The 20,762-nt window shown below is 50.8% G+C and overlaps 5 protein-coding genes across 5 annotated transcripts; 3 read left to right on the top strand and 2 right to left on the bottom strand.

Annotated features, from left to right (window-relative positions):
* Positions 1-833: 833 nt before the first annotated feature.
* Positions 834-1,109, top strand: PG998_010383 (uncharacterized protein; the record flags this gene model as incomplete). Its single annotated transcript, XM_066877199.1, has 1 exon — positions 834-1,109. The coding sequence occupies one exon, from the start codon at positions 834-836 to the stop codon at positions 1,107-1,109; it is 276 nt and encodes a 91-aa protein (XP_066726253.1).
* A 5,989-nt stretch (positions 1,110-7,098) lies between these two features.
* PG998_010382 (uncharacterized protein) lies at positions 7,099-7,740 on the bottom strand (the record flags this gene model as incomplete). The annotated part of the gene is made up of 1 exon (XM_066877198.1): positions 7,099-7,740. The coding sequence occupies one exon, from the start codon at positions 7,738-7,740 to the stop codon at positions 7,099-7,101; it is 642 nt and encodes a 213-aa protein (XP_066726252.1).
* Positions 7,741-12,835: 5,095 nt separating this feature from the next.
* On the top strand, positions 12,836-13,763 carry PG998_010381 (Mating-type M-specific polypeptide Mc; the record flags this gene model as incomplete). Its single annotated transcript, XM_066877197.1, has 3 exons — positions 12,836-13,006; positions 13,071-13,139; positions 13,194-13,763. The coding sequence occupies 3 exons, from the start codon at positions 12,836-12,838 to the stop codon at positions 13,761-13,763; spliced, it is 810 nt and encodes a 269-aa protein (XP_066726251.1).
* Positions 13,764-14,778: 1,015 nt separating this feature from the next.
* PG998_010380 (uncharacterized protein) lies at positions 14,779-15,393 on the top strand (the record flags this gene model as incomplete). Its single annotated transcript, XM_066877196.1, has 1 exon — positions 14,779-15,393. One exon carries the CDS (start codon positions 14,779-14,781, stop codon positions 15,391-15,393), a length of 615 nt encoding a protein of 204 aa, XP_066726250.1.
* Positions 15,394-15,919: 526 nt separating this feature from the next.
* On the bottom strand, positions 15,920-16,600 carry PG998_010379 (uncharacterized protein; the record flags this gene model as incomplete). Its single annotated transcript, XM_066877195.1, has 2 exons — positions 15,920-15,996; positions 16,225-16,600. The coding sequence occupies 2 exons, from the start codon at positions 16,598-16,600 to the stop codon at positions 15,920-15,922; spliced, it is 453 nt and encodes a 150-aa protein (XP_066726249.1).
* Between the last annotated feature and the right edge of the window lie 4,162 nt (positions 16,601-20,762).

Below are 20,762 nucleotides of genomic sequence, written 5' to 3'. Positions count from 1 at the left end.
CCGCCCATCAGACGCTGGATGGTTTCGGCGCGCCACTGACAGTCCTGCTCCTGAGCCAGTCTCGGTGCTGCAGACTGGGCGACATTGTGACCAAGGACCGGGAAAAGCGCGTGAGGATGCTCAAGACCTTGAAGGAGGGCGGAAGCAGCATGATCTCGCATCCTCGTGGCCAGTCCTAGGGTGTCTATTCTGGTACAGTATGCGTCAATACGACTCTTCGGCCTGCTCAGGACCAACTGCAGTTGTCTTGACCCCAGATGAACACAAGCAGATATTCACTTGCGAATGAGCTCAAGCGATTTTGGCGGCGGCATGGGTCCGCCACAGGGGTACGTGACTGCTGCTTTGCAGAGCCTTCATGGCATCTGCAGGGCACAGAAGGAAGCTATACGGATCTGACATGAAAGCGGTTCAGGGAGAAAAGCCTACATGGCTCACTAGGGGCGACCCTGAAAAAGCGTCCTCAGATGAGCTGCTGATGTATCACGTGAAACATCAAGTATTGCCCACAGGTACGTACATACAGTAACGAACCCTTTCACTGACACATTCCATATTTGGCCGCCGCCCGGCCCTCACATACACATCGGCTGATGTAATTGTGTTATGTACTACCGTAAACTACAGTAAAGTTGCGCGGCTGCTACTACTTCTATTATGCCCATCCTAGCGCTAGTAGCTTTGTCAACCTTTAAGCTGGGACTGATCGTGCTAGCGAGAACTTCATTAAGTGTACGAGAGGCCCCGGCGCTTGTTCGGGTACAGTGCTCCTTTAACCTGTTCCTTGCCGTCGAATCATTCTTATTGGCTTTTGTTTTATCGCGCAGAGAATCATGCCAACCGAAAACCACTCTGGAGGCATGTCTAACGGTCAACAGAAACACATGGAAGGAGAACGGCCTGCGTTACCACAACTCCATGGCGGTGGCCGCGACGGGCAGGCTAGGGTGGAAAACATCTGCCCTGGATGGTGGGCCTTGGAATGGACGCACACGGTACAGGCGCCAAAGAACCGTCGAATTACTCTCAATCGTTTGGCCGTTGCTATCAAGGCCAAGAAGCACACGAATTCGCGTTCTGCGAGGACAGAGCAAGACAAGAGTCCTTAGCACATACATTCTCAGATGGGAAGACCCCCGTAGCTACTTTGGAAAAGCTTCGAGACGGTTTGCGCTGGCCGAGGGCCGTCGAAGCTAATGAAGGCTTTCGTGAGCTTCCACGGCTCCATAGTTGACATTTCACGGGTTGTCTTCGCAGCCATTGGATGGGACTGTCACGATACACTGTCAAGCTCATCGAGTCTATGGGCCATTGACTGAGCGGCGGATACAGTAGTAAATTTGAACGAGAACTAGACAGTAGCCATAGACGACGAGGCACGGCCGAAAGCTGTGGGAACACACTGCGCTATGAAGTTTCAGTGCGCACGAAGAGCTATCTAATTCATACAGCCCACGATATCTTCCTTCGCTTTCTCTCCCTCCCTTAGATTTAGATCTCTCATAGATTTCGCTAGCCCCCATTCCGGTCTTGCGTAGCTGGTTTCATCTAAACAGCGCGTCAGTACGCTGCCGCAACCACTGCTCCGAGACTTGATGTGCGAACCTACACATGTGGGGTATACACGACGGTTCATCAAAAAGAATGACTGCTGCAAGAATGGGGCTATGTATGCCTCAACTCAGTTGGCTTTGTTCTTCTAACGTGCTGACGGAATACGTTTCACTGTTCCAATTGCTTCTCATGAATTAGTTGGTTACTAATGGGGTGTAGGAGGGGTGAAGGAGTGTATTGTCTAAATGCCTTGGCCTTCCACTCCTGAAGCCTGGTTGCAGGCTAGGTCTTTATAGACCTAGTCAGAAGTGGACAGAGTGTCTATAGAATAATCTAGATACATCTGGAGTCTGGTAGACTTGTAGAGAAGTGAGGAGAGGTATCTCCCAACAGATTTCCTATAAAATTCAAGTGGGAAGATGTCCCAACAACACGGGACAGACTAGAAGAGACAGTGCCCTACTTATACCCAGCGGTGCCTATGTGGCTTAGACAACGGAATCCTGCAGGGCGGGGGATGATGCAGGCCTCATACTTGAGCCAGGTTAGTGTATGCAGAACATGAGAGCCTGTATCAAGGATAGAGGGCGTCGTCTAGCCTCGGTGAAAATATACAGCCGGCAGAGAGGCCTTGCCAATCACAGCCTCTCGCCCGAAGATAATATGATTACGTCGTTGGACGAGACCTCAGAAGCGATAAGACGGGATCCCAGTGCGATGTCAAAAGCCGAATGCTAAGCCGAGAGCTCTTAGTGAATCAAATTTCTACAGAGATATTGACCTATTTCCGCTTTTTGGTCACTCCCCAACTTCTGCTTGAAGCGGAGGACCACATCGTGTTCTGCCCGAGAGACGGTAGCTTGGATCTGCTTATACATTGGCGGCCTTCAAGCAGGAGCGTTTAGTTCGGTGGCTTCGTAAGAGAATCTAAGTTTGAGAGGCTTGGTTCGATTGCCCCAACGGTTCTAGAATAAAGATGGTCATGCGATGGCAACGTTGCCACTGATAGATTAGGAGCCCTAGGCAGTGTCGGCAGGCTTCTATGTTACCTATCAAGAGGCATGAGTCTCGCGTGGTCACACTCTCGAAGAGGACAGAAATGGGGACTAGACACACGGTACCAAGTTGACGTCCAAAATACCTCGAGGATGATTGGCAGGAAAGCGCGGCTGTTCGTCATGCCGGCCTCGCCTGGCTGACTTTACCAGAGTCGCCACGGCCGACTTCAGCAAGGCAGATATGACTTCCCAATCAATGTATCATTGTATCAATTTGCTTCCCAAGCACCATGGCCAAGTTTCTTAGGACTGCAAATGATTCATAGGATGGTCAACGGTGTAATAAACTGGCTCCGAAGTAGTTATATCTCAACAGGGCAACTCTAACGCATTAAGTTCTCCCATGATGTCGTCTATCGAGTTGGATAGATATAGGATATATCCTACCGTATGAAACACCGGACCTTCGGTACCAGCATATTTTCGATCAGTGGGTAAACACAGCGAAGGACTTTTGTCGCTTTGGGGTCAAGGACATTGGAATCCACTGCACATTGAACCTTTTCAACACCGTCACATGAAAAGCTTCCTGCGCCGTCCTTCACGCTGTAGTACTTGCACCCAGAGTGGCCCCATATCTTCGATTCACCGGCTTCCAAATCAGGCGGCCACGGAACATCACTGGAACCAATCTCTTGCGGTGCAGCAACAGTCGCTGCTGCGGGCCAAGCGCATATGTCGTCATAGTGATCGGCGAGTTTCTGCTCGAACATAGCCCAGGCCGGATTCTTCTTCACTCTTACTAAGCTCGTCGCTTTCGAGGAAATGAACGTTATAAAAACACCGTTCGTTGGGGCTGGCGGAGGCTCGGCTGTTGTAGTTATAACAACGACGGACGTCAAAGTAGTGTCTTTTTTGGCTCCTTCTGCGTATACTGTAACTGTACTAGCGATCAAGGATGAGGTCGTATCCACCAGAGTGTCTGACCCCGAAGAAGGCCAACCCATAGACTGTGTTGCGGGGGGCATTGATGTAGAGAACCCAAGTGTAGTAGATCGGCTGAGTATTGTGCCTGGCGCCGAACACATCGCCATGGCCAACTATATCATCTAAACCAGCTTAGGATTATATGGAATATGTGTCAAGCAGAACACAGTTGACTCAGATTAGGTTTAAGTAGTACTGTACAGTATCACGGCTTGCAACGATTTGATGATATACATATATTGTTAATGCAGAGAAACGCTGGGTTTGACGCAACATACGTACGGAAAACGAGGAAAAGCGCTCACGGGACGTCATTTCTGTATCTTTGAGCTTCTCACATTAGATAGGGGCGTGAGGGGGCGGTACTAGGAATTGTACAGGAACAACTGCTGATCTAGGTCCGGAATCTATTTCAGCGGATCGAATTTCTGGCTCAGGTTTTTCCTTCAGAATCAACTTGACGAGGATGAATTCTTACGCAATGCTGGCGAGTTGGTTCTGGTAGCAAAGCCCTTCTAAGTGATCTGTATCCGGCTCTGCATCCTTACAGTAGGGGCCCAACACCTACCGGCAATTGTTCATCCGACTCTTTTTGGAAGCTAAGATGAAAAACAGTCCATGAGGATTTTCGAGGTCTCAGCGGATGTAGCAGAAAGAGAGTACACTACTGGACTCTATAGTTCCGTTGTGGATCGGGCCTCTACGTAAAGAGCTCAGAATCTGCATAGAGCTGAGCCTGAAGTCTTACGGCAGTGCCCTCCCAGAATGGTGGGAAACGGTGTACAGCTGTCACAGGCAGGCCGTCCAAGAGGGTCTGTGCAGAATGCGGCGAGGCGCTCGCCAGACTACTACAAGGACGACAGACGCAAATTGCAGCGGGACACCCTGGCGAAGAAGATGGTAGGAATGCTGGAGGACCTTCAAACGAGTCTCAGCGGCATGCCGTTTGGGTGAAGACGTGGCACATGCTAATACGTCAAATACCACAAGGCAGCCCTGTCTATGCTTATGTGGAAGCATGTTTTCAGCTCTAGTTCAGTAATAAACAACCTAACGTTACACTCGTCCCTCTGCGCTCCCGTGATCCCCTGGTTCTGGCCTCCACGATGATTCTAGTGTGAAGAAATAGTGTGCGACGTACAGCCCACTCCCATTCAAGTCGGATGACTAGAAGAACATCCTTGCGGTAGATGGCAGAAGGACATCCCCAAGGATCACTCCAGATAGCTTTTCTTAGTATCTACACTGACTCGAAGCCAACTACTTGTTTTTCTGGGGTGGTTTTCCTATCATGTTCTTGCGATGGATCTAGATGCAAGGTGTGAGCTGGATTCATTTGATCGTTTCAGTCCTAACTTCAACACCGACGCTAGCATTTCTACGCTAAGATGTAATCCAGGCTCGTCTTTGCCCGACTTTGTATCCCCATACATCCAAGGAGACCTCGTGCGGCCCCCCGGCCCTTGCCTGATTCAACGGTCGGCCCTTGGGCGAAGCTTCGAGCAAGAGACGCTGCCCGAGCAGGATAACCGACGAAAGGACTCCCACATCGAGGCTGAGGACTTCGAGGTCGTTCTGTAGCGGGGCCGTCTGCATCCGTTTCCTGTGCCAGGATCGTCGGGGGCATATTTGGCATCTCTGCTGAGGAATCCCCAGCGTGCCCGTCTCGGTCATGCAACCCCTCCATTTCCTGGTGCGAGCTGATGGTATCGCCCTTGCTCAAGCCAGACGCATCGGATTCAGGATATGAGGAGAACTCTGCACTCATGTCGCTCATACCCTCCTCCCCGCCGCCTGGCTGGCACTGATCGGGTTCCAGTGCCGTACCCACTATCGCCACCTAGGCACCAACGGCAGTGGTTGGCTTGGAATGCACCGGTCGGGTGCCGGGCACGTCGTCCAAGTACAGCAGGCCCCCGGTTCACGGTCTCGGAGTTGGGGGTCCTCTCCGAAATCAGCCATCCCAGTATTGCACAACTCCTAGGGATCTACTGCAGCGGTCGTATCACATCGGTGGTCCATGAACACTTGGATTTGGACCTCTTTGCCATCGCGCCACTGCAATCCGAGGTAGAGGTTGCGACTGTTATGATGCAGGTATGTGTGCTGGGTTGAGCGAAATTTCTAGATACTGACTGGCGGCAATAGATCGTATCCGCCATCAGGTACCTTTTGTCCCTGCCTACGGACGCCCGCGCAGCGGATGTACGTGTTGCGTCAAATGGGACGGTGAAAATAAGTAACAGACCAGTATAAACACATCGATGAGTTGATCTAATGATGGAACAATAGCCCTCGACCTGAGTGGAAGACTATCGACAGACCTCAGTCGCCGAGGAGAAATGCATCGGTTTATGTTCTCATATGTAGAACAGATCATGGCGGGTTTAGTTCGCAAGGGGTTTTACTGGTCCTACGACGCTGCGGATTTCCTGGACATACTATACGCAGGACAGTTGCCGCCCATGATTGTAAGAGATCACAGCATGCCATACGAACAAGACCGGCTGACGCTTCGCAGCATCCCTTCTTCCACAAGTCGAGGTCTTCTGCTTGCTTGCAGGGTGCTGTTCGTTTGGCTGCGCGCGAAGCACTGGTGAGGTTGGAGTGTATTCGGTACGAAGGAGACAGGCATGGTCTTCGCAGAGGTGTAGCAGTCAAGAGAGGTGCTGGAGGTGGAAGAGGGAATGCAACATCACTGCTAGACTCATTGGATAATGATGGGACTAAATTTCTGCACGCAAACGCCCACCAGGCTGCCTGATCTGCGTGGGTAAATGCGGTCCTGGCAGCCATGTATCGCGAGAGCCTGTTTAGCTGCGGAAGGCTATATGGTGATTGCTTACGGCATAATCATAGATGACGTCGTTGGGCTGGAGTTGAATGCCTAGTGTAGCTCAGATAGGGGTAATTGTACACAATGGCGAGAGAGTAGGTCTCAATGATGAGAGCGCTAATGGCTACCGTAGGCTAGACACGAGCTCAGGTATAATATAAATGACGGGCTTCTCCGCTAGATGCTCCTCCACTCTAACGTGAATGTCATATGAGTCGGCCAGTCAATTGAGTCGGCCACTTCCCGCTAATTTCTACATCTTAACTTTACTTCAATATAACTCGACGATAAATCATGCCTAAGTCTTCAAACGAGTCTCAAATTACTTTAGCAGTCCAAGCTATTAAAATGGACCCTATGTTATCTATCCGACGTGCTGCATCTATCTTTAACGTCCCGCGATCGACCCTAACCGATAGAATAAGCGGGAAACGCGCCGTGCAGGATATCCGATCCGCTAAACACCGATTGACGGAATTAGAAGAGAGTGTGATTGTTACGTATATAATCGACCTAGATTCGCGAGGGTTTGCGCCCCGGATGCTTGACGTGGAAGATATGGCCAATGTTATCCTCGCGACGCGTGACGCGCCACGCGTCGGGACGCGTTGGGCCTCGAACTTCGTCAAGCGACAACCACAACTCAAGACGCGTCTTTCTCGTGCATACGACTACCAGAGAGCCCTCTGCGAGGATCCTGAAAAGATTGCAGCTTGGTTCGAGCTATTTCGTAACATGAGGGCGAAGCACGGTATCCTCGACGAGGATCTGTACAACTTCGACGAGACCGGCTTCATGATGGGCCAGATCGCGTCCTCGATGGTCGTTACGGGCGCCGATCGCGACGGGGAACGAAAGAAGGTCCAGCCTGGTAATCGGGAATGGACTACCGCGATCCAGGGCGTGTGTGCGGACGGTTGGTGCGTCCCGCCATTTATAGCGGTAAAAGGCAAGGTCCATCTCGCGAACTGGTACGCCGACAGCACCCTGCCACGCGACTGGGTGATTAAACCGACCTTGAATGGATGGACGGATAACGAGACAGGCCTGGACTGGGTTCGACATTTCGATAAACATACTGCTGCGCGCACAAAGGGCACATATCGAATGTTGATCATCGACGGGCACGAGAGCCACGTTTCGGCCGATTTCCAGGCTTTCTGTAAAGAGAAGAACATTATCACGGTCCAGGTACTCCCCGTCGTTGCGGTTGCTGAATGTAGGCGACTCGTCTGTCTTCCTGGTCTTGCATTTCGTGCTCGGAACTGCCATACCCCCTGCATAGTATTGCAACCAAGGTCTGGCCGGCAGTTCGAGGAAGGGTTGATCGTGCTCTCTCAGGGAATCTGGACAAGCTCGTCGCATCTCCAAGGCCGTCTGGGCACGGTCGATGGTATTGGGGAGAACTTCAGTGGGCTGGCTTGGGTGATTATCCGTGTCATGTTGAGAACGATGAGCAATGCTGGCCCGCACCTTCCGACGCTCCGCGGCCGCTTTCACTCAAGGTTGACTTGCCAAATACTCTCTTGTGCCCTCAGGGGCGAGGGAGCCAGGGCTTCAAAAGCCTTGGCAGCGGGAAGGAACTCGCTGCAGACCCTGGTGGCGGTACCTCGGAGGCGATTGTATAACTTGCCTTGGCTGTGGGCGCACCCGTGAAAGACATTCTCCAAGACCTGCCATGCTCAAGTCCCGAGCTTGTCCCCGATCCTGATGTTGTGCTCGCTGCCATTGAGTGTCGGATTTCGACTCATGTTGTCGGTCGTCGGTCGTCGGCGTATGTTATGCGGCGCATTGCCAGCGCGATACGGATAATCGTCTTTTTTCGTGCCCTTCAATCACGTCGTTATATCGGATAAGGAGTTGATCATGGCATTTGTTGTTGTTACGAGCTCTGACTGCAATTGAACTAGAAGCCCGGTCCTACGTGGCCTGGAAGTCCGGTGGAAATATCTCGACCAAGGCGCCGCGCCCCTCTTTCATGAATAAGCTGTGCGTCAAGCCCGCACCGTGGACGCCGACGAGAATGTTCTGTTCAGAGCAATTCCCCTTTTCTGTCATTTCCACTACCATCGCCGTTTCTGAGAGGCTCAAGGGAATAGCCACACGATCAACCTGTGCCTGGCCATTTGAAGGTGAAGCAGCATCGTGATTCGGGAACATCGCAGCATCATCTAGCTTTTGATCCTACCTAGAATCAGTAGTAAGGTATTCCAAGTACAATGGCGCCGAAGGCTACCGTATTCAAGTCCAATCAGCCCGAGGAGCCCGACTTGGTTCAATTTACTTGCCAGGAAAACGACGAAGTAGGAATGGACTAGTTGAACAGGGCAACGGGCCATGACCAAGTCGGGAGCTTGTCCACGCGCCTGTTGTGCTTGCTGCCATGCGTGTCGGATTCCGGTTCATGTTATCGGTCGTTAGGCGTATACTATACATATCGCGGCATATTGCAGCCAGCTAGTGCACCGGACCAATTCATGGAAGAGCAGGACTTTCCTAATTCAATAGAAATGAGTACGGCCTATGAGAAGTATGAGTCGTATCTGAAAGAGATCTTTACCGACATCCGGAACGGCGTCCTGGTTTTGGCTAGCGAGTCGCTATTGACCATTTCCGACTGGCTGCTCTCGAAAGTCGCCGAGTTGGGTACGTGTTAAGAATGTTTTATTTCTTACTTACACTCGCTAATGAAGGATTACTCTCTTTAGGCTTGGCTGTCGATAATCCCCAACTACACCATGAACACACCAAGCTTTGGCATGATTTCAACCATGCATGGCTTGCTCTACTACAGAAGCAAAAAGAAATGGATAGCTCAGGTATTCCACCCCAGAGAGGCCAAACAATGGTGAGCGAAGAAAGTCTCAAGAAGATGGGGAAGGAGATAGTACGGCTCTGTGACGGGATTGAACGTCATGGCCTTGTTGATTATGAACACGGCGTCTGGGAAGAACGTATTATTGAGAGTATGCATTTCCACTACGGAGGGATCCTTTCCCGCGAGACATAAGCCCTAGCTAACTTGGACATAGTTCTTTCGGAATGTCTGGACGTATATGAGAATGCGGATAGGGCCAGGCCGAATGAGACATCCATCGCCGACCCTTAAGCCTCGACTTAATAGGCTTGGGCAGGAATGGCACATAGTGGCAATATGTCCTAACTACGGTGGGATGGGATGTTTTACTACAGAATAGATGGGATGGCATTATGTTTATGCAGAATGCGGCGAGGTGCTGACCGGAATCCTACAAGCACTACAGGTGCAAATTGTAGAGGGACACCCTGGCGAAGAAGGTGGTGGGGATGCTAGACGATCGTCGGACGAGTGTCAACAGTATTTAGTTTGCGTGAAGACATGGCCTATACTGGCGTGTACTATTATACTACATATATCATGAGAATTTCACTATGGTTTTGGTTCGAAAGGATAGCATCACGGCTTACATATGCAGCTCTTCCTCTTGAGGTCAGAGTGACTCGGGGAGCATTGTTACGTGGTGGATGGCTGTTAGACAGGCATCACCAACCAAGGTATAGGAGCCCTCAGTTTACCTTCCTCTCGGCAGGGAAACGAAAAGACTCGTGTGGCGGGATGTGGTGAAGGAGTGTACCAAGGTAAGTGTCAGTCCTTCTGTTCTTGCCTCATAAGACCCGGTAACAGAGGAGGTCTTATATAGACCGAATCAGGAGAGGACACAATATTTTTGATATATCTGGGGTCTGGTAGGGCTTTAAAAGAGGTATGATTAAAGGAGGTATGTCATAATTCTCTAATGCCAAACGCGGGAAGGTGCGTCCATTCTGGTAAACGCCAATCATGGGGTGCGCCAATACAACTTTTCGGCCTGCTCAGAACCAACCGCAGCCATTCCGGCCCCAGATCCAATCCTCTAGATGCTGGTTTTCCAAGTGCATATAGTACCTGTTCTTCTTTGTTGCCAACTCGACTATGGAAGCAGGAGATCTTTGCACGAAATCATCGGCGATCTCGTCCTTCTGCTCCGAACATGCTGATACACAGTGAGTGTAAAGGACCTGAAAGCATCGCGCCAACGACCGGTTCTGGGACAGCACACCCGCAATGGCCTTCATGTTGAAGGTATTGCACGCTTCCTGGGCGAGCCCCAGAATCTCCTGGGCTCTGCGCTGTGGAATTGCCGCTCCCTTGCATAGAAGCAAGGCGGCAAAGTCTGGGGCTCCATGGCTAGGCGACAAGGCCCATTCCAGCGTCGTTTGGCCATCCGACGTAGGTGTATCGATCTCAAGGACGTCACTCTCTAGGAGCAATTCAGCTTCCCAGAAGCGCCTTTGGCAAGCTAGGGCGAAGAGAAGAGAGGAAGTTCTGGGCATAGGGCCTCGGTTATAGTAACGTTGATTGGGGTCTTCGCCCGATCGTAGCAACTCTAGAATAACTCTTCGCCTCGCATGTCGCGTTCTGGCATCTGCGGGGGGCTCGTGGCGGGCAAAACGGCAGCTGTAAGGGCTGTGCGCGAATAGGGGTTCAGTCCATTCTGCCCTCCCCGCACATCCAGGCAGTCTGGTTTCCGTGATGGGGCCCCCAGGCTTAGCAGTAACTCAGCGATCAGCCATTTTCCCTGATCGCAAGCGATGGAGAGCGGACTCTCTAAATCCCTGTTGACGTGGGTAATCGTTTGGTTGATATCCGCGCCGTACTCGAAAAGAAGATGGACCATCTTTTTCGTGGGTCGAGGTCCCATCACGGCGGCGAATACAACCGTATAGCCGAAGGGATCCTTCGAGTTTACGTCCACAAGTTTTTCCTTCAAGATGTGTTCCACCATGACCGTTGAACCATGATGTGCAGCGTGATGGAGTACAGTGCCGAAGGAGTTCCTGAGGACCAGCGGGGCGCCTGCCTCGATCAGCCTCTTCGATATCTTGGTCTGATCGAGAGCAATCGAGATAAACAGCGGTGGTAGAAAATGTTTGACCTCGGCCCGAGATTGTGATAAGGGGTTTGGATCTGGAAGATAAATAGAATGTTTCGCTTCTAAGTCCGCCTTTGCTTGAATAGAGTGATTGATAGTTCCAAGGGCAATTTCGAGACCCTTTGTAGTCGGGGTATGCTTCGATGATAGGACGGCAAGAAAGACTGCGGAAGATCCGTTATTTCGCACATCGCTTTCATATAGCCTTTCGCGCCAGAAACATGACAGATTCTTCGAACAACGGCATAGAAAGGACATTTCCCGTAGAGTAAGGTATTTCGAAATCTCCAAAACGATTTCGAACGGCAGATCCGTAAAATGTAAAGCCATTGTGCGGGATAAGCGAGTAGACGGAGAAGATGGTTGGAGGATTCCTAGAACCTCTGGACTTCGTAAAGATGTACATAGCCTTTGGAGGTAGCTGCCTTTTCACCCTTGTCCTGTTCCCTGGTCAGATGAAAAGCTTCGGTGAAAAGCTGACATACCCTTGTTACAACCACGACATCTTTGTGGCCACGAGATAGTTTAGTCTTTGGCCTATGAGTCAGACGTAAAAGCAGCGGGCTCTGTTTCAAGCGGAGGCCGCCTAACTATGATCGTAGACGACATATGCGGCAATGGAAATCCGTTCTGCTCGAGTGGCAACCTATCGCTGCCAACATACCCATCTCATACACCCTTTACTTGACAAGGTGGAGACTACAACTTCAGTATACGTCATTCGATATCTCAAGATAAAGTAGCTATCCGTGGATGTATCTAAACGATCGCTGATGTGCTTCACGTATTACAGGTATTACCATGATGAGAGTCTCATCCGAACAAGCCATTTGACACTCTGTGATCTTAGGCGGAATCAAAACAATATATAGTAACGCGACAGTTCATACGCAAACATTCCTGCTGGTACACGTGATGGATAGCTACAGGAGAGACCGTCCGCTGCGCACCGCCAAAAGAGCCTTGAGGAACTGCATAAGCCACTCCGCTTGTACACGTACAGGAATGCGCCGGTTTCTTTGGACAACCGTATCTTGAGGCACAAAGCCAATAAGGATCATGGTATTTTCAGCTAGCATGGTCGGAAACAGATGCAAACCGTTATTGCCTTATTAGACTGACAGATGCGAACCAGAAGAGCAGTATTGAGAATTTGGGGTACAGCGAACGCATACTACTATTTGAATACCTGGGGGCAGAGTTGCTGATCCATCGCCCAATATTATGAAAGGCAGTGAACAGCAGCAGACTAAAAGCCATATAGGGGGCTGATGGTATAGTTCAGACGCCTGCAGCCCCATTAGTAACCACCGTGGTTTAGGACGGAACGGAGGTCTTCAAGTACCTAGGTAGAATAGGCATATTGTGAGCATTTATACGAATTTACTACGCTACATACAAATAAAGCAGGCGCTCTTCAGAAGAAAAAGCTCAGTAAACGACAAAATAACAAGGCTGATATAATTGGCACATTCTTTTCTCCAGGTTGCTAGGCATTATCGCTCACAATGTACCAGGCGCAGCCACTGGCTCATCACGATAAAGGCGAGGATATAGAACAAGAGACTAATAGGCTGCTGTTTCACTGCGATCGTGCAATTCCGGACTATCCTATCTACCTGACGCCCCTGTATCATTCACCAATCCCAAGCACCTATACAAAGGACGAAGAAGGATACGTATGGCTTGCCGGTAGTGAAGACACAACGTCGTGGCGAGCTTGAGTACTAATCTTGGTAGTAGTTACTTGATGGCATTGACAGATTTTTCGACTTCTCTAGCTGGGAAACCGGTTCCGATCACAGTAGCCAAGTATGTACCTATTGTTGCAGACACCGACCACACAATCTGACTGTTGTGATCTAGAGTTCTCCACCCACTTCTACCATAGAAGTCTCACCTATGCTTCCTTGTACCCAGCTGGACACCGAAACGAAGGCATGGGATGAAGTAATATTCGGGCCGCCACCATATCTTCCAGAAAGGAGTATACTGGGAGACACCGTTTCACTTAAGAAACGTTGGGATGGAGCAGCTGAAGGTGCTTCCCCTTTCGACATTAAAGCCTGGGTACAACGTTCCACGGAGGTACGACGGCAAGAGCAGCCGCAGGCCTCGAACGGTGGCAGGGTTAAGAGGCCCCAGAACGCGTTCATGCTGTGGCGCAAGACCTACCGTAACTCGATCAAAGCCTTGCATTTCGACAGGAACCCCAAGCCGAATTTCTCCAAGGTATGTGGTGAGCTTTGGCTGCTCGAGCCAGCAGAAACTCGTATGCGGTTCAAACAATGGGCAGAGATTGAGAAGAAGAACCACAGGACCGCTTTTCCAAATTACGTATTTAGCACTTCGAGGAGTAAAGGTGCAAAACGGGGGCGACGCCGCGCTATGTGTCGGGTAGCCGTCCAAACAGAAGAGTTGACGGCTGGTGGATAGGAGTTGTGAAAAAGCGCTTATATAAACTACTGTACGACGCTCCGAAAGCACTCACCTATCCTACAATTCTACTGCTTCGTCTCGAGTTTGCCTCTTCTTCATCTTTTTGGCCACTTCGACAGTGAAAGTAGAGGTCCACATGCAACGATTAGGTGGTTCCATTACGGTGGAGGACCTGAGTGGCTGATCGCGCCAGGGCAAAATCTCCAATCCTCCTCACTGGCCAGAGAAGAAACCCCCTGAAACCCGGAATACTTATGAATAGCTTCCAAAAACGAGAGTTTGGCTTAGTAGAGCCCTACGCCGCTTTTTCTGCGTTGGGGACTCTTGAATCAAGCCCGAGGCAACATTCGCGAGGTCCTCAAACGATCGAGCCAGCAATAGAACAGACAGCAGCAAATTAAGTAGTCTCAACTTGAACATTCTTTCTTAGATGGTCGTGGTTGCGGTTGACTAGATCAGTATCATTCACCTGTCATGAGGTGGAGAGGTTCCACAAATTCTTTCTTCCCATAAGTCGCTTGAGAAGGAATAATGAAAGTAACCCCTTTCTGCTCTCGCCGTTCCTGGGTCCCCTAGTACTCTCGGCCAGTCTCTGTCAACGTGGCAGTGGAGGCGAAAGTGGCGAAGCGACGTGGGAGGCTATTACTCAGGCTAAGGCGAGGCAGATTCTAATGGGGCGTTTACCCTGTTTGACGATGGGTAACGCTAATAGGGGCAACCATGCAAGCTACAAAGGTTTCCCTAGGTTACATAGCCACAACCATGGATAGCATGACAAACCAATCGTGGCGTTATGAGAAGCCTCCAGAGGAAGTAGCCAGCCAAATATAGCGAGGAATATTTATATAAAGAGGCCGACATAGAGTCCTCAGTCTCCTCATGCCTCACTCCTCACAATTCACTATTCACACTTCACTACCTGCTTCAACTATTTCTACTCTATAACAAGTCTGCTGGAAAAACAGAATTTCACCTAGCCACGCAATCTACCAACAACATCCAGAAATTCAAGATGTCTTCCAAATATATGATTCGGATTCGGATTTCCATCCTTTTCCTCACTCTCCTCTCGCTAGCCATTGCAATTCTCAACTCGGCCCACGCACGTTTCGCAGCCATTTTACGAGACCGAGCTCGGTCCGACTATGCCAACACTACGGCTGCTATCCTAGATAATAAGTTTCTGTCCTTGCAAAGCAACATTCTCATTGATGCAATCATTACGGCACTCGCCATGGCTGCGTTTGCTATTTACGGCGCCGTGATAGTGGCTCGCCCGAGGTGGCTGCACGACCACGAAAGCATCTTACCTACGTACGCGACCTCTCAGCTAGTCCTAGCCTTCGTCATGATCGGGACCGGGGGCTACCTTGCCGATCAAGTCCAGGGATTCCAGCCGTCCTTCAAAAGGTTCAGTGCTAACGATGCCGTCCCGTATTACTCCATGATGTACTATGGAGGCGTCGCTCAGGCGGGTTACGGGTCGGTTCTGATCCTCTTTGCTATCACTGTGGCTGTCTTCTGCTTTGTATCAGCTCATTGCGAGAAGAAGCAAGGACGGGTGGAAGAAGCAGCAAGAGAGGCAGCAGAGACCGATAACCGCGGGAGAGAATCATCCCGGGTTTAAGTTATGCTAAATAAAGGACTGAATATTGCGGTGTTAGGATAGCGAGAAAACAGGGCCGCACGAGGATACCCGTGTCCACGGCTTCCTCTTCTTGCCCCTCCTTCTCGGCGTCGGTAATTGAATACCTGGGGGGCAGAGTTGCTGATCCATCGCCCAATATTATGAAAGGTAGTGAACAGCAGCAGATTACAAGCCATCTAGGGGGGTGATGGTCCAGTTCAGACGCCTGCAGAACCCCATTAGTAACCACCTAATTCTTGAGAAGCAATTAGAACAGAGAAACATATTCCGTCAGCACGTTGGAAGAACAAAGCCAACTGAGTTGAGACATACATAGCCCCATTCTTGCAGCAGCCATTCTTTTTGATGAGCCGTCGTGTATACCCCACATGTGTAGGTTCCTACATCAAGCCTTGGAGCAGTGGTTGCGGCAGCGTACTGACGCGCTGTTTAGACACTTAACTCACCCATCGGGATTAGGATAAAACCAGCTACGCAAGACCGGAATGGGGACTAGCGAAATCTATTAGAGACCTAAGGGAGGGAGAGAAAGCGAAGGAAGATATCGTGGGCTGATATGAACTAGATAGCTCTTCGTGCGCACTGAAAATTTGTAGCGCAGTGTGTTCCCACAGCTTTCCGCCGTGCCTCGTCGTCTATGGCTACTGTCTAGTTCTCGTTCACATTTACTATGGGTGGTCGTTCTACTGTATCCGCCGCTCAGTCAATGGCCCATAGACTCGATGATCTTAACAGTGTATCGTGACAGTCCCGTCCAATGGCTGCGAAGACAACCCGTGAAATGTCAACTATGGAGCCGTGGAAGCTCACGAAAGCCTTCATTGACTTCGACGGCCCTCGGCCAGCGCAAAACGTCTCGAAGCTTTTCCAAAGTAGCTACGGGGATCTTCCCGTCTGAGAATGTATGTGCTAAGAACTCTTGTCTTGCTCTGTCCTTGCAGAACGCGAATTCGTGTGCTTCTTGGCCTTGATAGCAATGGCCAAACGATCGAAAGCCATCCAGCTGTCCTTTGGCGCCTGCACCGTGTGTCCATTCCAAGGCCCACCAACCAGGGCAGATGTGTTCCACCTTAGCCTGTCCGTCACGGCCACGACCACGGCCATGTGGCTGTGGTGACGCGGGCCGTTGCCCTTCCATGTGCTTCTGAGCTTTAGACATGCTCCCAGAGTGGTTTTCGGTTGGCATGATTCCCTGCGCGGTGAAACAAAAAGCTAGTAGCAACTGATTTCGATGGGGATGAACTGGTGAAAGGAGCACTGTACTCGAACAAGCACCGGGACCTCTCGTACACTTATGAAGTTATCGCTAGCACGATCTGTTCCAGCTTAAGCTTTAATTCAGCTACTATCGCTAGGATGGGCACAAGAGAAGTACTTAGTAGTCGCCGCGCAGCTTTCCTGTAGTGTATGGTACGTAGGAACACAACCACACCCATCCACGATGGGGTCGGGCGGCGACCAGATATGGATTTTGTCAGTGAAAAGGTTCGTTGCTGAATGTTCCTGTGAACAAGACTTGCTGTTTCACGCAATACACCTGCAGCTCCTCTGAGGCTAGAGATTTCTGGTAATGGCCGCGACGTTTTTTCGGAGTCGGCCCTGGTGGATCATGTGAGCTTTCTTGCCTGGGCCGCTTTCGCGTCAGATTCATAGAGCTTCTACTGTGTTCTGAGGATGCCATAAAGGCTCCACAGAGCTGCACTCGCGTAATCATGTGCTTACGCCATAATTGGAACAGGGTGGACACTATATACATAACGAGGCGGTTCTACACACAGATACGGTACAAACTTGCACTACTGCCTACGGTACGGTCGTCAGTATCCAAATCACACATCGCGGCTTGCCGTCGAGTTCTTTCACGGTACACGTCAGGTCATAATACAATATGGCAACGCAAACCCCTACATCCGCTTGGAAAGGCTCGGGGATACGATCACATTGGTCATTAGATCTAATCGTAGCGCGGGTGCTCTACACCCTACAGACGCCCAACGCCGTATTCCATGGCGTACTAGCACATAATCAGGACCGCTGGCTGGTAGATGGACCAGATGAGAGCTTGCTCTGGGTGTGCGAACGAGACGGCTCTATGGCCGTATGGCAGGAAGACCAGCAGCGGCCCACCATCATCGAGGGCAGGTCGGATCATGACATGGGCGCGGTGATCGGCCACCACGACAGCAGAAGCGGAGCTCTCTACTACTCTATAAAGTGGGTCGACTATGAATGTCCAACCTGGGAGTCGGAGCAGGATCTAGACCAATACTCTGCTTTCCTAGACCAGTATTGGACTTCTTTCCCACATCAAGACTTGGCTAATTGAACGGCTTGTGTGTCTAAGCCAGGAAGGAGACCCAGAGGCGGAAGCACTACCGCACTCAACAAAAGTGAGACCGAGCTGCAGGCAGTTTTGGACCATAGGCTATTCGTAGGACACCGTAGAGAGCTGGCGAAGACAGCAAGATGGCCAAATGCACCATAAGCTACTTCGCAAAAGAGCCTCTATTGCCTGCTTTCTGATGTTCCCCCGCTCCGCTTATACCGTTCTGGTAGAGCTCTGTCGCCTCAGAGCCTGAACCATCCAGCAGCGTAGTCTTTCGCCGCATCCGTCGAGAGCTCGAAGACCCTCGCGCGCTGTTTCCGGTTCTGGTTTCGTATTTGCTGCAGACCTGTTGGCCCTACTGTCGGAGTGCAGTGTCGGAAGAGTAGCAGAGCACTAGCGCAACCAGCGGGTCGATGCTCACTTTCGGGTCCCTCCAATTCTTAAGAGATGGTGGGGGCCGAAACAACCATTCTGGTCCGCACGACCGTAGTCTCCAATTTCACCCTTTTTGACGTGGTGCGATGATTCGAATGGAGCGAGAATCATACAGCAACATACAGTACTGTACATACTGAAAGCATTCGGTACTCCTGGCTATAACCTAGGTCCGTTTCAGACATCCGCTGGCAAACAACATGCTAATGGGTGTCGGTAGGCGGTACAAGCGCTGCGATAGCCGTTCCTTCAGTGCATAAGGTTATACGGCAGGTTGGATGGTATGTATGTACCGGGCCATGACCACGCCGACGTGGAATTAGACGCAACATGGCTGGACCGGCTGCCAAGAAGCACTTCCTAATCGAGAAATCAGTAGCTTCGTAAGATGATCAACACATAAATGGCAGGTTGGGTACTGTACTGTGCTGCGTTGGTCACTTCTAACGATTGGGCCTCGAGATACGAAGCCTGGCTGCCACTGTCATTCATCCAACATATATATTTCACTTTGATGCGTAGGATTCGTGGCCTAACTCAAGGTACATATTCGAATTCTGGAATGTTCAGCAGCGCTCCGTTGTCTTGAGCGCCGACTATCAAGGACATTCTTCAAAGATACTCACTAGTAGCGACTACATTGGTTAACTCTCTCATTCGAGGTAGAAAGCCTATGACTCAGGGCATTACAACTATCAAATACTCTCCTGGCCTACTTCACAGACATCCAACGTCGAACAACTCGCTGCTTTGGTATTGGACCCACCAGACGGTACTACTGACTCTCCGTACAATCCAGGACAAACCAACACATTCAACTCCCCGGAAAGAAGATATCTTGACAATTAGGCTTTCGCTCCGTCGAGATGTTACCACGAGACGCTCCGGCCGGTCACTTAGGAGGCAGCCAGAACCCTCTCTGCGCCTCGAAATACTTCCATGACTATCATACCATGGTAGCTAGGAAGCAAAGGGAAGGCGTGGAGCCGACCTGGCCTCTGGGACATGAAGGGGCATTCCTTGATGGTAAGACGAATCAGCTAATACCTCTCATCTGCAAATTATATAGAGGCGAACACTAACTCGGACACAAGCACTCCTCCTCGTGCCGATAATGGACAAGCAGAAGTACAAGTCGAAGGATAACTTGTATGGTCGGAATATGCTAATAAGCGAATACTTGTGGATATACCACTGGACCCTCGACCCACCAGGTCCTGGAGAGGAAATCCCTGTGGGTAAGGATCGTGAGAAGCGCCCTGGGCGCCCGGCTCACCGAAAGTACCGAACGAGGAAGCAAATCTCAAGCCACATTCAAGTTTTGAAAGAACTCTTCAAACCACTGCCCCTCTGTCAGTATCCCCAATGAGTAGTACAGACTGTCGTTCCCCTCCCTATAGCTAATTGTGACTGGCAGTACATTTTTTCTTCCCACGGAAGAACGACGTGGATGGCAAGAACGGAAAAGCAGACGAGGGAGGCCAGACCAAGTCGTTTCAGAACAGCCCCGTCCTTGCTGCGTTAATGGAGGGACGTCTGCCAGAGGAACGTCCAAACTACGCTTACTTTGCGCGTCTTCTCGCAGCCGACAATGAAGTCTTTCTACGGCCAACAAGATGCCATATCTACACATCCCACCCCGAACTCACCTTGAGCGAGGACTGCGGAAAAGCCTTCACTGAAGATGGGACGTGTTTGCAAGCCGATGCCTATGCTCCTGACGGCACGCGGTTGGAAGCCCAAGGCGATTTTCCGCATCTGAGAAAGAACAGCAATAAGGATTTTCTCAATGGTTTACAGCACGGTGATCGAGAAGAAGCACGTACCTACTTGCTTCATGAATATACCGAGTCTCTTACCCAAACGGAATCCAATTCCGTGCGTGGTATCTCGGCCAAGTGGGGCCAACAATTCCCTGAGCTGAACAAGAGGCTTACGTCGGCTCTCAACGACACGCATTCCTCACACACGAGTACGGCACGCAGCGTTATCGGGCCTTGCGATGTCATCCACATGGACGTTGTTTTGGACATGCATGGGACAGGTCGGTTCCCAGCAGGTACCCATCTGGATGGATGTGTCGAGTTCCACATCAACCGCCCGGAGCTTGCCCACCATATGTGGCGCTGCTCGACTTGTGTCGTTAAGCCTCGAGAGTTGTACCTCGACTCATCAGAGCCTCTCCTATGGGACTACAGAACCACATGTCGTCTTTCACCACATGGCGGCTCTTTCGACACGATCGCAGTCGACTTCCCGGCTGCGAGTTGGGCCAACACCTTCTTCCGGCTTGCTGAATACGACAGGGCAGAGCGAACCAAACGAGAATGTGACAGCAAAGGCGAAAAGCTGCTTACGCAGTCCGATATGCTACAGCAAATTGCCATGTACCAAGAAATCATGTCGGCACCCGACGAGGGTTCGGGCAAACCTGCCTGGAGACGCCGATGCGTGGTGCTCTGGACCTTTTCTGATGTCTGTAAAAAAACGGATATGGTTAGAGGCAAGCAGTCCAAAAAGCGAACTAGGGCGACGGCCGGCACAACCTGGCGATTCTTGTCAAAACTGGATCCAATGTCACATGATC

The sequence above is a fragment of the Apiospora kogelbergensis genome (genome assembly GCF_038363985.1).
Source record: "Apiospora kogelbergensis strain CBS 113332 chromosome Unknown utg000007l_segment0_segment0, whole genome shotgun sequence".
Classification (NCBI taxonomy): domain Eukaryota; kingdom Fungi; phylum Ascomycota; class Sordariomycetes; order Amphisphaeriales; family Apiosporaceae; genus Apiospora; species Apiospora kogelbergensis.
This window is presented reverse-complemented; position numbering and strand designations above follow the sequence as displayed.